This window comes from Leiobunum rupestre, chromosome 7, assembly GCF_980474605.1.
Source record: "Leiobunum rupestre chromosome 7, qqLeiRupe1.1.hap1, whole genome shotgun sequence".
NCBI lineage: Eukaryota > Metazoa > Arthropoda > Arachnida > Opiliones > Sclerosomatidae > Leiobunum > Leiobunum rupestre.
This window is the reverse complement of record NC_143390.1, coordinates 51,745,961-51,758,070: the sequence shown is the minus strand read 5'-3', so window position 1 is coordinate 51,758,070 and position 12,110 is coordinate 51,745,961. Positions and strand designations below refer to the sequence as shown.

The following is a 12,110-nucleotide window of genomic DNA, read 5'->3' as shown; positions in this document are numbered from 1 at the left end:
GAGACCTAGTCACACTATAGTGTGTAGTAGTACCTCGATTTTGATGACGCATTTTTCGTTTCCCTTTCTTACTTTGCGACAAACTCTAATTAACTACTATACCGTTCTGACACACTTCTGGGTCTTATGCTACTTTTGGTAAAACTAATAAACATTCAGCGTAAAAGATGTCTGCTGAATAGCGATCGCCATGCAATAATTCGTGAAGAATTTCACTATTAGTTGCAATGGACTGCTCACATATAGGGCACTCTGAATGTTTATTATTCCTATACAGTCTAATTCTAACATTTTAAATGGTTAGGAAAAGTAATTACGCGCGTTAAAAAAGAAATGACGTCACCGGTTCCCGCTACAATCGGCGGATTTATTTTTTGTAGAGGCAGGAAAAAAGGGGAATAGTTGATTTTATAAAATGTCTTTACGCCTGCCCAGCTTGTTGAAATGTCGCCCTGGAATCGAGGGGTCGGACATTTACCAAAATCCCGTACACTTTGTCTAAAATCGCAAAATCTTTCAACTCTCTCTATGGTATATTAACATTGAAATTCCAAAATCACTTCAAAAAGTAATGATAAAATCGCTAAAATCTCTACGAAATCCCGAAATCCCGTACAAAATAATGGCAAGTGTCCGACCCCTCGCCTGGAATAGTTCAGCCAATTCCTAAGAATGAGTTCATAAACTCTTTAGTGGGAGAGATAACGGATCCACAGCTGAAGCGGGGAGGCAACATTTCAACAAGTTGTCCAAGGTTATTTTTATAAAAAGAACTAATAACGCTAAAAATCGCATCACCTCAGTCTATCTCACAAAGTATAAATAATTATAGCCGATATATTAAAACCTTGGATAATACCGCTCATTCAAATAAGCTTAGGTCTGTTGACAGTGGCGTTGTCCTTGAGGTACAGGTGACCCCCCCCCCCCCAAATATATGGGTGTTCAATTTTAAACTAAACATAAAAAATTCCAAAAAATTCACCGTGCTCCACACTCGAAATCAGTCGCCATCATGGGAAATGGCGTCCGATAATCTCGAAAAACAGACACTTATCTACCAGTAAAAATACCATATTTAACAAAAGATCTAACCTTTGGGGAGATATGATTTATAACGTAAACCTTAAAGCAAAGGTTTAAGAAGGTGAATTTGACCTAAATTATATACATAATTTGCATCCCTACGTCATCAATGACACAGTTCCAAGTCTTGATATAGGCACCTAGAATAGAAACTTAATTTGAGCAAGAATGAACCGTACAATAACGCCATTTGGCTGGTGTGGCTTTCCTAGTAAAACGTGAGGGTTAACAGTTTCAATCGTCAGTTTGCGGATTTTAGTTATTTCAAATGGATTTAGTTTCACGTTGAAATTGGTTAACTGCCTTGTTAAAAATTGTTCGAGTAGTTCAATTCGAAAAGGAGACCAAAAATTGGCAATTTATTCAATACCGAAGATAATTGTAAAAGCAAAAGTAAATAGGGGGAGCAAGTCTATCACTGCCTTCAGATTTTACCTTCCACCATGTTTGACACCCTTTTTAAAGAGCTAGTGATCACGTGATATTTCTAACTAATAACATATGTAACATAATTGCTCATAAGTATGCCTCTGTATAATATTTCCATTGAAAAAAATTCAATGAGACCTTGTTTCACGCGGAACATACATTAAGCGGACCCAAAAATGCAAAAATGCTTATAATCCTTGCGCTATTGAAAAGGTTACCATGGAAATGAAATCATGTGATCGCGAGGCACGAGCTAAACTTGACATGGGTAAAGCCAGAAACGCGCGAGGAATTCTAACAAAATTTTGTTTCCAACCAGTAAAGTTGATGACGCATATTTCGTCACTTAGTTGTAAGTGACGTAATTTACGTCATATCCCGTGAACAAGGTTTCATTAACGAAAATGCTTTTATGGCATACTTATGAGTGATTATGTTACATATGCTAATAAGGATAGCACATTACGCGTGAAGTAGTACATTTGTGGTATTTCATTCCCTGGCAACCATATCGCCGCCTCGCGATTTCAAATAGTCTCTCTGTCAAATGCTGACCATTATTTCCTTCGATAACGGTTGATTTTAATTAATAATTATTATATCAATTGTAAAATAAACAAAAAAAGCTCGTAGCTATAGCTAATATTTCAGTTAAACTTGCAAATTGTTAGGCCTTAACATCGTAGATATACCAATTAGTCCCGATCTCTACTCTTAGATGGCGCCACGCTCTCCACGATTTAAGTGGGCGTTATTCTAGTTACGGTTTATTTCTTTTCAAAAGTCGCGTTATTATTTTTAAAATGTCGCATTTTAGTTTCTATCATATATCTACTTTATTTAGGAACTAAATTAACCAAATTACCAAAAGCAAAAGTTTAATATTCACGTATTTTATAGAGAACTATTTTTCATCGTGGCGGAGTACAACCGATACCTTTGTGTCCCTGTAAAGAGGCGAGGGGGAAGTCATTTCCGAAGCCCAAAAATGTTACCCCTCAAATAAGACGTCGTGCGGTTGGACCCAAGTGCCAGACTTTCTCCCCCTATTTACTTTTGCTAAAAGGGATCACCCGAAAGGCCTAATTTGATAAACTTCGCCAACTGCCTGATTTCAAAATGACGTTTTTGCGCGTCACAGTACCTTAACATTGTGAGGTATAGCAGGCTTATTTACCCGCTTTTATACCCTAACATTGCGGCGTATTTTCACGCGTAAAATGAATTTTAAGATCCCCTAACTTCGATCATTTCGTAGATATTCCTGTCACCATTTGCTAGGGGCTTTTCCGACTTCTTTTTAGTAACAGCGCGCGACTCAGTGTCACCGAGCGTGCATCGCGCGCTGTTATCAATTAGAAGCCGCCACTGGCTTCAAAACAAATGCATTCGGTTGTTAATTTAATAAAAAATCAAATTTACGCGCTTAAATCGTTCACTCAGAATCACTCTACATCCTAAAATTAGGGATATTAATTTAGTTTAATTAATAATTAAAATTAACTTCGTTTTTCGAAATAAAGAATTCTCAGATGCGTCGTGGAGGTGGAGCAATCTGCGCACAGGATCCGGCCATCTGGAAAGCGTATATCTCCATCATTGATCAATACGAAGGATGTAAATTGAAACCGTGAATAAAGAACCATTTCTTTGCCAGTTTCAGCAAATACCAAATGCGTATTTACGCCAATAATGAATATTTTGTTTATTTTTTATAGTTTTTCAATTACACTCAAATTAAAAAAAAAACGTTTGTATTATAAACATAGAGATTATAAACTGAGATTTTACTATTATCATTTAGTCAGTTAAGACTACATATGCATTTTTATTTATTGGCGATTAAATTTTATTATTAATCACAAAACCCACTCGTACATCCAGTTTGCTTAATCATTGCTACAAACCAAATGGGATTATCATTTAATTAAATAATCGGTTTTGCTTATTGTCTTTTAAGAATAGCGCCCTTACAAGTTTCGCGTCGCAATTAGTATTTATCGATAATTTAAAGGGAGTAATAATAATTAATAACAATAATAATCAGCTAGGCTAATACCCAAGGCACCACCTTAGGCCTAGGTCAGCAAGCGACTTTTAAAGCCATTGATTCGGGTGGCCGGTTTACAATTCATAGGAGGGTGGTGGCAAGCCCTTCATGCCACGCGAGCCAACAGCTCCCTACGCTCACTATTACCGTTATGGTCACCTGGTTTTAACCAAGATAAAATACGCGGTTTTTGGCATCTTTGCCCAAAACTGGTTCTTGAAAAGAGGGATAAACTGTGGCATTTAATTACTTTAAAAATTGGACCCCAAGAAGCAAATTATCGAAATTCGCGCCAAAGTCTCTTTCTAAATGTTTTGTACGCGAGGGGTCCGATATTGGTACAAATCCCGTGCACTCAAGAGAAAAATGATTTTGGAAATCTTGAAATCAACTTGAAAATCCCGAAATCTAAGAGATAATTAGTTCCAAATTATCAAAATTCGAATAAAAAACTAGAAATCGACACCAAAATTGTTCACTGAAATCTCAAAATCAGTTTCTGATTTCTGAAATTACTTTGAGATTTAAAATCCTACCCACGATTTCGACCAGCTAAGGCCTGGGAACTGTACTTCGGTTCTAACCATAGATATAAGAAATGTATATAAAGGTCTAGATAAATTTCGGGGCGTCTAAGCCTAACATAAAATACGGAATTGACACCTAGCAGACACCAGAGAGGGTAAAGTCGCCGCTTCGCTATGAGAGGCGCCTCTTCCTATTCCCGTAATGTTAAAATTTGTAAGAGATTTTTGAAGCGCGCGCTTCATGGGGGATAGTTCAAGTCCCCAAAACGCGATGGCGCTAGTGAACGAGTTTCATACTTTCATTACAATATGTAACGATCCGGAAAGTGTTTTCTCTAAATATCCGATGGTCAATTTTATTATTAAAAAGACATTTCATGAAAAATATCATTAGTGAGGACAAGAAATTTTACTATTTTATTATGTTTTACTATGACAACCACTAACTTTTAATAAATTAAAGAAATTCATGGAAAACTGTACAAAATGACCAAAGCCTAAATTGATAACATGGAAAGAATAATTGTTTACGCTTATGTATGAATGAGGATGAAATTATTTGAAAAATGGTTTTCCTGGAAATTCCTGGGTATGTATTTAGTGTTGAGTTTTCATCAATTTTCTTTCTAATCTTTTCTGAGATTTCGCGTATTCATGGTCGATATCTTGCTTTTTCAGTGCGCTGTGAATACAAAACTCAATGAAAAAACCTATCATGGTTTGAAATGTAGCTGCGCATGATGAATTGTCTGGAGCAACAAACCACTTTTTTTCAATACGTCGTGTTATAAATCTTTCTAAGCGGCCTCTTACATTTGTCATATGAGACAGTAATTGAAAACTGGAGTCAAAAACTTCATTGGTCTGCGTTACAAATTTCAAGAATGCTTCTGTTGGTACAATAAGGTTACCAAAAGCATAGTTTTTCTCTGTTTTATTTGCTTTGTAATAACTGAGGATGTTGGTAAGATCAATCATTGGATTTTCAATTTTAAGCTGACCAAGACAAGATAAACATTGGTGATGTGAAAAGCATCGGTGGATTAAATACCCTGAAATGTAACTTAAAACCGTTTGCTTTAGTAGGTTTATGCTTTCAATTGATTTACAAATTTCCAAGTCTACTTCAGAGCAATGTCCTTGGCTTTGCAGAACTTCGTGACTTTCCAAATTTGATAAATCTTCATCTGGTCCTGGAGCTGGGGTTTTAAAGGAATCAATATTCAAGATGAAATCATCTAAATCGTCAATGCAATTTGAATCTGGTGGCTTTAAAAGGTTGTTTACTGATGCAGCTCTATATGCAGCCCGGAATTGTTGAGGATTTGGGTGGTCTCTATTCCCTCCTTTTTGACGGATAGAACCAAAATAATTCTCAACCAAATCTTGGCTTAACCTCCCAGTTAATAAGAACTTAAATCCAAAATTTTCTTTTAGGTCTTTCCACAAAAAGAGCAGTGATTGAATGGAAAGTTTGCACCCTTCGATACAAGGCAATATTTTATATTTGCAGTTTTGGGGTTTCCATGTGTTAAACCATTGCAATTTCTCACTCAGCATTTGCTTATGGATGGATGTGTCTGACATGGCTCTTTTGCATAGCGTAGCACTGTTTAGGGTCCTACTATTGAAACAATCAAAAAGATCATTCATGTGTAGTAGGAACTCCGCAGTGTAAGTACTACGCATGGTAAGATTCCCTAACCCCAAAGAAAATGCTGCTTGTATACAATTAGCTACGCTTTTGCTGAATACTTGCGCTGCCAAAATAACTTTCATGTTGGAAAATGCTGGTAAAGCGATATGCTTTCGTTTCAATTTATGCGCACTTCGGAACTTTCCAATCTTTTGGTCTAAATTGAAAAAAATTTCCAAGTCTTTCCATGAAACCTCTGTGCCTTCCACCAGAAATGGATATCTTTTAAAATTATTTCTGACACTTTTCAACAGATGGGGAGGGTCAAAGAAAAAATGAATTTTTTCCTCATCAATTTCAATAAATGGTTTCTCCACGGATATTCCCAGATTTTTGTATAAATTTTGATTGCCAGTTCCTTGGTCGCAAACAATAGCCTTGACTATAAGTCCGATATCTTTTAGGTGCTTCAGGCATTCATTGAGCAGCAGCTTCAAAGTCTCCCCGTGGCAAGCATCTCTGGTAAGGAAGTAGCCTATGGGTTGCTTCCATTTCACCTTCAAACCTTTAACCATGAAAACCAGGGCTTGATTTGCGTATTGCTTTGCTCTTTTAAATGGTCCATAGTCTACTTAGCCTTCTATGATGTCACTTGAATGATCATATGTGAGTTTCTCTTTCAAACTCATTTCATCAAATGAAAGTACTATAACTCTCTCACATTTGTCCTGGTTTTGAAATTTCATTTTCAGGGCTTGCAGGGTTTTGTGGTCGAAACCAGGGGCAATTTCCATGCGAGACAACCATTTCTCAAGCGTTCGTTTTGTTGGTAGACACAAAACTGCTTGCCACATTCTGTACGCTTGAGTAGGGCTTCTAACGATGATCTGAATAAGTTAATCTGATTACTATTTATCATATAAGATTTATCGCCGATAAAAAACCTGAATTCACTGGCTACCTGTTCCTTTTTTAATCTGACCTGCGGCAATCTAGTTTTGTTATCTCGTTTCGGTAACCGACGAGGCCACAGATATAGAAATCAGTTATTTTATCTAATAAGCGCGTAGATATCTGTCTATATGATGTCTACTTTCCGACATCTAGTTGAATGTTTTTTATTCTTTTAAATTTTTGTATTGCAACAATAAAAATGGCTTAGTTCCAAGAAGTCAATATAAAGATATACTAAAAAAGTATATCCGCCGTTATCGCGGGTTAAAGATACAATTTAAAAAAACAGATCAACCCGTGAAAGTCATATAGGCTTGTCAGACAAGCGCAAAAGCGTATCCGCGTTCTGCCGTTAGAGTAAAAAATCTGTTATCCGCTAAAGGTATCGGATTAAAAATAATCCAGTTCATCTGCGAAAGCGTCAGACACCAGATCAGCGTTAGAAGCCCTACGCTTGAGGGCTGTGATAGAAGAGCGAGAGAGTCCATTTCTTCAACATTGATGAATATCTCCTCCCTTTTTTGTGTCTTTGCCTAAGTTTTAATTCGGAGTTGAAGAGCTCTTCGGCAAAACCGTTTAAAAACCTCTTTGCATCAGAAATATTGGAAATATTTTGACTATCTGCCAGTTTTTCTTTTAAACTTTTCAATTGTTTCTTCATTCTGTGAATTTGAACATTTTGCTTATTTAGTTTCTTAAGCAGTCTTGCTTCTTTCTTTGTTTTCAATCCTGAAACTTGCACAGACTTATTTTCGCTCTTATTTGAAATGTCGACCTCAATTTCTGCTCCTATATCTGGCATCCCTAAGATAATGATTAAAAAGCTTTAAATAAATGAATTGCATTAAAAATATTAATGTATCGTATTATCTAACCATTTCCACGGTTTTGATTTGACAGATTACAATAATTATGGTCAATCTGAATTCTTTTAGCAGGCAATGGTTCTGTCGTAAAATCCAATGTTCTTTTCCGATTTGAATTAACTACAGCCACTGCAATATATAACCAATAAATGTTCAGTGGTAAAACTGTAATTTTGCTCTACCAATATTTCTTCCAAAGTGGTTTCTTTTGGCCTTATATCTTCTAGTCCGATCTTACACGTTGCATCTTTGTACACTATATTTTTGGTTTATTATTAGAAGCTATTTTAACTACCCCTGCAAGTAATTTCTTTACCTTCATTATCACTTTCTAAGGTTTGTTTGTCACTATCATAAAAAATTGTTGGAACAGAGGAATCTGTCAGTCTATTCTTGGTTTTTATGTTCATAAAACAATTTTCAGTAAAATGTTTAGCACATAGCCTGTGATTAGCGTGTAGGTATTCCGTTGATTTATTTATTAGCTTGTCACATTTTAGATTTCCAAGCCACAAAATGGAACTAAAATTTTTCAGTATGTAAATAAAAATATACCTATGTTTAACAAACGCTTATTTACCGGTCTTTTTATTTCGGAAATTTGAAAAATGATAAACGAGAGTTTTTTGTTTTCGCTGACAAACAATTATTCGCTGAACAAACTGGCCCTGGCATATTTAAAACTAATAAACTCGTCAAAATATTTTTGCGTCGTCAAAAACGCGTTTTCAAAACGCGCGCGAGCATACTGGCAATGCAAGTGGCGCCCTCTGTCAATGGGGACCTATGGACGCTCTTGCGGCAAAAATATTATTACGTGTTTTTACCCTCTGCAGACACCGAGGAAGGCACGTGACCATGAGCGCGAGCTTTCTTAACATTTTAGTACTAAGAGCTTGACCTTTCCGCAGGCCGTAGTCTTTAGACACCATCTGTTGGTGACTTTTAGTATCATTTTTAAGCATGAGACAATGGCTGTCGCGACGATAGTACGAGCTTTCTTACCGATAGATAGCGCCTTATAAGGATAGCCTGCAGAAATTACGCGTTTCTGCTAGCTGTCACCTCCGTATTCACTCCCTTTGAAATATTTTATCTAGACTTTTATATACGTTTCCTGTATCTATGGTTCTAACTATCGGGGAAGGTCCACCCCCCCCCCCCCCCCCTCTCCCACTAGGGAATTGCACGAGACAACGCATTTCGCGTACGTTTCTACTCCCTATTGCTAGTCAACTGCTGCATTTAAACGGTAGCGCGTGCGATTTTTCAAACGTTTTAATACATCAAGCTAAGGCTTATTTGTTTAATTTCTATGATAACGTTACGCGTGTAATGAAATTGACATGAAAGAATTGTCTGCTTATATTTAGTTACAACATGATTCATTATTGTTTGATCAAAAATTGCTTGTCGACTAAAAAGCAAACTGACGCTGCTTTAACTAAAGTTAGTTTTAACAATTTCCTCAAAATGAAAAATTTCGACGGAAATGGGAATGGACTATTTTAGAAAATATTCTTCTTCTTCTTCTTCTGTATGAATACACCAAAGTCATCAGAGATGTCTTATAGGTGTTCAGAGAGTTTCTGCGTGTGAGCAGGGCCGGATTAACCAAAAGGCCGAATAGGCCTGGGCCTAGGGCACCAAGCCTACAAGGGGCACCAAGAGGGTTAAAAAAAAATAAAAATATACAAAACTTTAATCATATGCTTTTCACAAAATATTTTCCGGAGTTATTTTAGTAAATGCGTCCACCCCTATGAACCAAAAACGTTTGATTGTCACATTCTCTGACAGACTGCCGTTTAGGCCCTGACGACATACTAAATCTGGCAGCAAAATGAATTTTCCTTCCATTTCTCAATTATAAATTGAGGAAACGCCTAGCTCGCTATTGAAAGGGGGCACCAAAATTAACTTGGGTCTAGGGCCCCATAAAGTCTTAATCCGGCCCTGCATGTGAGCCATAAAAAGTGGTTTAGATTTCGAGGAAATAACATCCCGAGGTAATTTGTTCCATTTTGAGATAGTGCGGTAGCAGAAGTGATGTTTGCGGATCGAAGTTTGTATGCGTGGTACGAAGATCTTTTTGTCATGTCCTCTAGTTGAGGTGGGGGGGGGGTATCAAAAAAGTCAGTAACTTGGAGAATGTTCGATCCAGATAGGATTGAGTAAATTTCACCAAGGTCAGTGTCAGTATAGCGTTCCTGAAGAGAGGGTATGGATAAAAAGTTTCGACGAAACGTAGCAGATTTTTCACGCAGAGCTGGCACCAATTTTGTAAGCTTGTTCAAGGATTTGTTGATGAGATCTAAGTCTCTCTTTAAATGTGGAGACCAGACTGGCGAGGCAAAGTCCAAAAGTGGAAGAATAAATGTTTTAAAAATGATCTTGATTAACTTGGGAGTTTTAAAGTGAAAAGTTCTACGAACAAGTCCAACGAACATATTTATTTTCTTGGCTAGGACACGGCAATGCTCCGAAAATGTTTGTTTATCGTCCAATTGGACACCTAGATCACGGACGCATGTGACAGGGGGAATATCTTGACCATTTAGCTGGTAAGTTGCGCGCGGATTTTTCTTTCCAAAGTGAAGAACGTTGGATTTTGAGGGTGTTGAAGGATAAACCGGAATTTTTTGCCAAGATTCAACTTTAGAGAGATCCTGTTGTAACTCAGCGTTAGATGTGTTTGTATTAAGAATTTTGATAAGTTTTGTGTCATCTGCAAAGAGACTGGGGAAAGAATGATCGACAACTGATGGTAAACTATTTATGTATATTGCAAATAAGAATGGTGCCAGTACGGATCCTTGTTAGACTCCGCTTGTGACGTCGAAAGGGGGGAACTGATTCCACGTATGACAACCCGCTGCGTGCGATGTGTCAAGAAAGCCTTTAACCAATTGAATGCGGCACCCTTTATGCCTGCAGAAAGTAGTCTCTCAAAGAGTGTATGGTGATGAACTTGGTGTCTAGGTAGATTACATCAACAGAAACACCTTGGTCTAGTGCTTTTGTCCATATATTCGTAGCTTCAAGTAGGTTTGTTGTGCAAGAGCGAGATGGAAGAAAGCCATGCTGGTGGTTTGAGAAACAGGAAGAGTCCTGAAGCAATTTTAGAAGCTTGTCTTTGACAAGGGATTCCAGAATCTTTACAACCTGCCTGGTGAGGCTAATGGGTCTATAATTTTCAGGTAAAGTCGGGTCACCCTTTTTAGGAATGGGGGTTACATTTGCTGTCCTCCAGCATTCTGGAATGTCACCTGTAGCCAAGCTCTGATTGAAAATATAAGTGAGAGGCCAGGAAATTTGTTGCGCTGTCTTTTTAAGAAGATTCGGATGAAGGTTGTCTAGACCTGATGCTTTGGTAGAAGAGAGATGACGAAGCTTCTTACGCACTTCGGTTTCAGAAACCTGTAAATCGGCACCATTTGTTTGCGAGGTATCAAAGTCAGGTGATAAACCATTTGTTTGTGAGATATCAGTTGCATTTTTTATTAATGGTGTAAAAACCGATGAAAAGAAGTCATTTAGAGAAGAGGCAATTTCGACATCATCAGTGATAGTTGATCCGTTTACCCTCAGACATTGTACACCACTCTTAGATTTGCGTTTATCGTTCAAGAATTTGAAGAATGCCTTTGGATTTGAGGACATATTTGTTTTGATAGTGTTTTCTTATTGTCGCCGAGATTTTCTGGCAAGAGAAGTTAGGTGGTTGCGCGCCTTTTTATATTTTGCATGAAGTTCTGAAATGTTAGGAGAGTTGAGTTTTCTGCTTCTCTCGAAGCTCTTCCATGCCTGTTCCTTGGCACGTTTAGAAAGACGCAGTGCTTTATTTGGATATTTATGATGGCCTTGGGTTTTAATGGTTAAGAATTTTGCAGAGGCAGCCAGTAGTTCTGATTTGAAGGTTAACCAACAATCAGTTGTGTTTTTATGTTGAAAGAGTTTTCTCCAATTTATCTGGTTTAAATATTTTTGAAGGGAAGTGTAATCAGAGTTAAAATAATCAATTTTGTTAATGGGTGAATTTTGGAGTGGAATTTGTAACGGTAGGTTGAAGGAAACCACACAGTGGTCACTCTTTCCAAGAGGTGGCAGACATTTAACTCCAAAAACTAGTAAACGATCAGTTGAAAGAACAAGATCCAAGGTGCTGTCTCTGAGGAAAGTCGAGTACGATCAGAGACAAATGATATAGTCCATGAAGTGAGAGATCAGTAAGAAGATCTTCATCCGCGCTTGAAGAGGGCTTGGGGTAGGTAGGTGAAGACCAATCGATATCAGGATAGTTTAGATCACCAACCGTTAGGATGCACTGTCTGTTTGCGGCAGCATATTCGTCAATATGATTTAGAAGGTGGAGTAGATCAGGTTTATTTTTAAAAGAGGGGGAGCGATAGATACAGGTCACAATATAGGATGAAGACCCGATACAAAGTTCAATTGCAGAATAATCCAGTCCATTGCATGGTTTAGAGGAGCAAATTGCACAATTTTGCGTAAGGAGTGTAGTTGAAATATGAGCTGACCTACAGGCAGTTGAAACGTAG

At 37.5% G+C, this 12,110-nt stretch overlaps 1 protein-coding gene and 2 long non-coding RNA genes across 3 annotated transcripts in view; all 3 read left to right on the top strand.

Moving 5' to 3' along the window:
- LOC149936955 (plancitoxin-1-like) overlaps positions 1-3,212 on the top strand; it is a 28,819-nt gene extending 25,607 nt beyond the window's left edge. Inside the window, exon 7 of the mRNA XM_090181599.1 lies at positions 3,039-3,212. Within this exon, the coding sequence (XP_090037725.1) occupies positions 3,039-3,149 (111 nt within the window). The 3' untranslated portion in view covers positions 3,150-3,212. The remainder of the gene's footprint in view (positions 1-3,038) is intronic.
- A 1,812-nt stretch (positions 3,213-5,024) lies between these two features.
- LOC149936954 (uncharacterized) lies at positions 5,025-5,563 on the top strand. The gene is made up of 3 exons (XR_016472224.1): positions 5,025-5,151; positions 5,223-5,370; positions 5,530-5,563. It is a non-coding gene; the product is annotated as an uncharacterized LOC149936954 (long non-coding RNA).
- A 7-nt stretch (positions 5,564-5,570) lies between these two features.
- LOC149936953 (uncharacterized) lies at positions 5,571-6,331 on the top strand. The gene is made up of 3 exons (XR_016472223.1): positions 5,571-5,766; positions 6,043-6,123; positions 6,193-6,331. It is a non-coding gene; the product is annotated as an uncharacterized LOC149936953 (long non-coding RNA).
- The last annotated feature ends 5,779 nt before the right edge of the window (positions 6,332-12,110 follow it).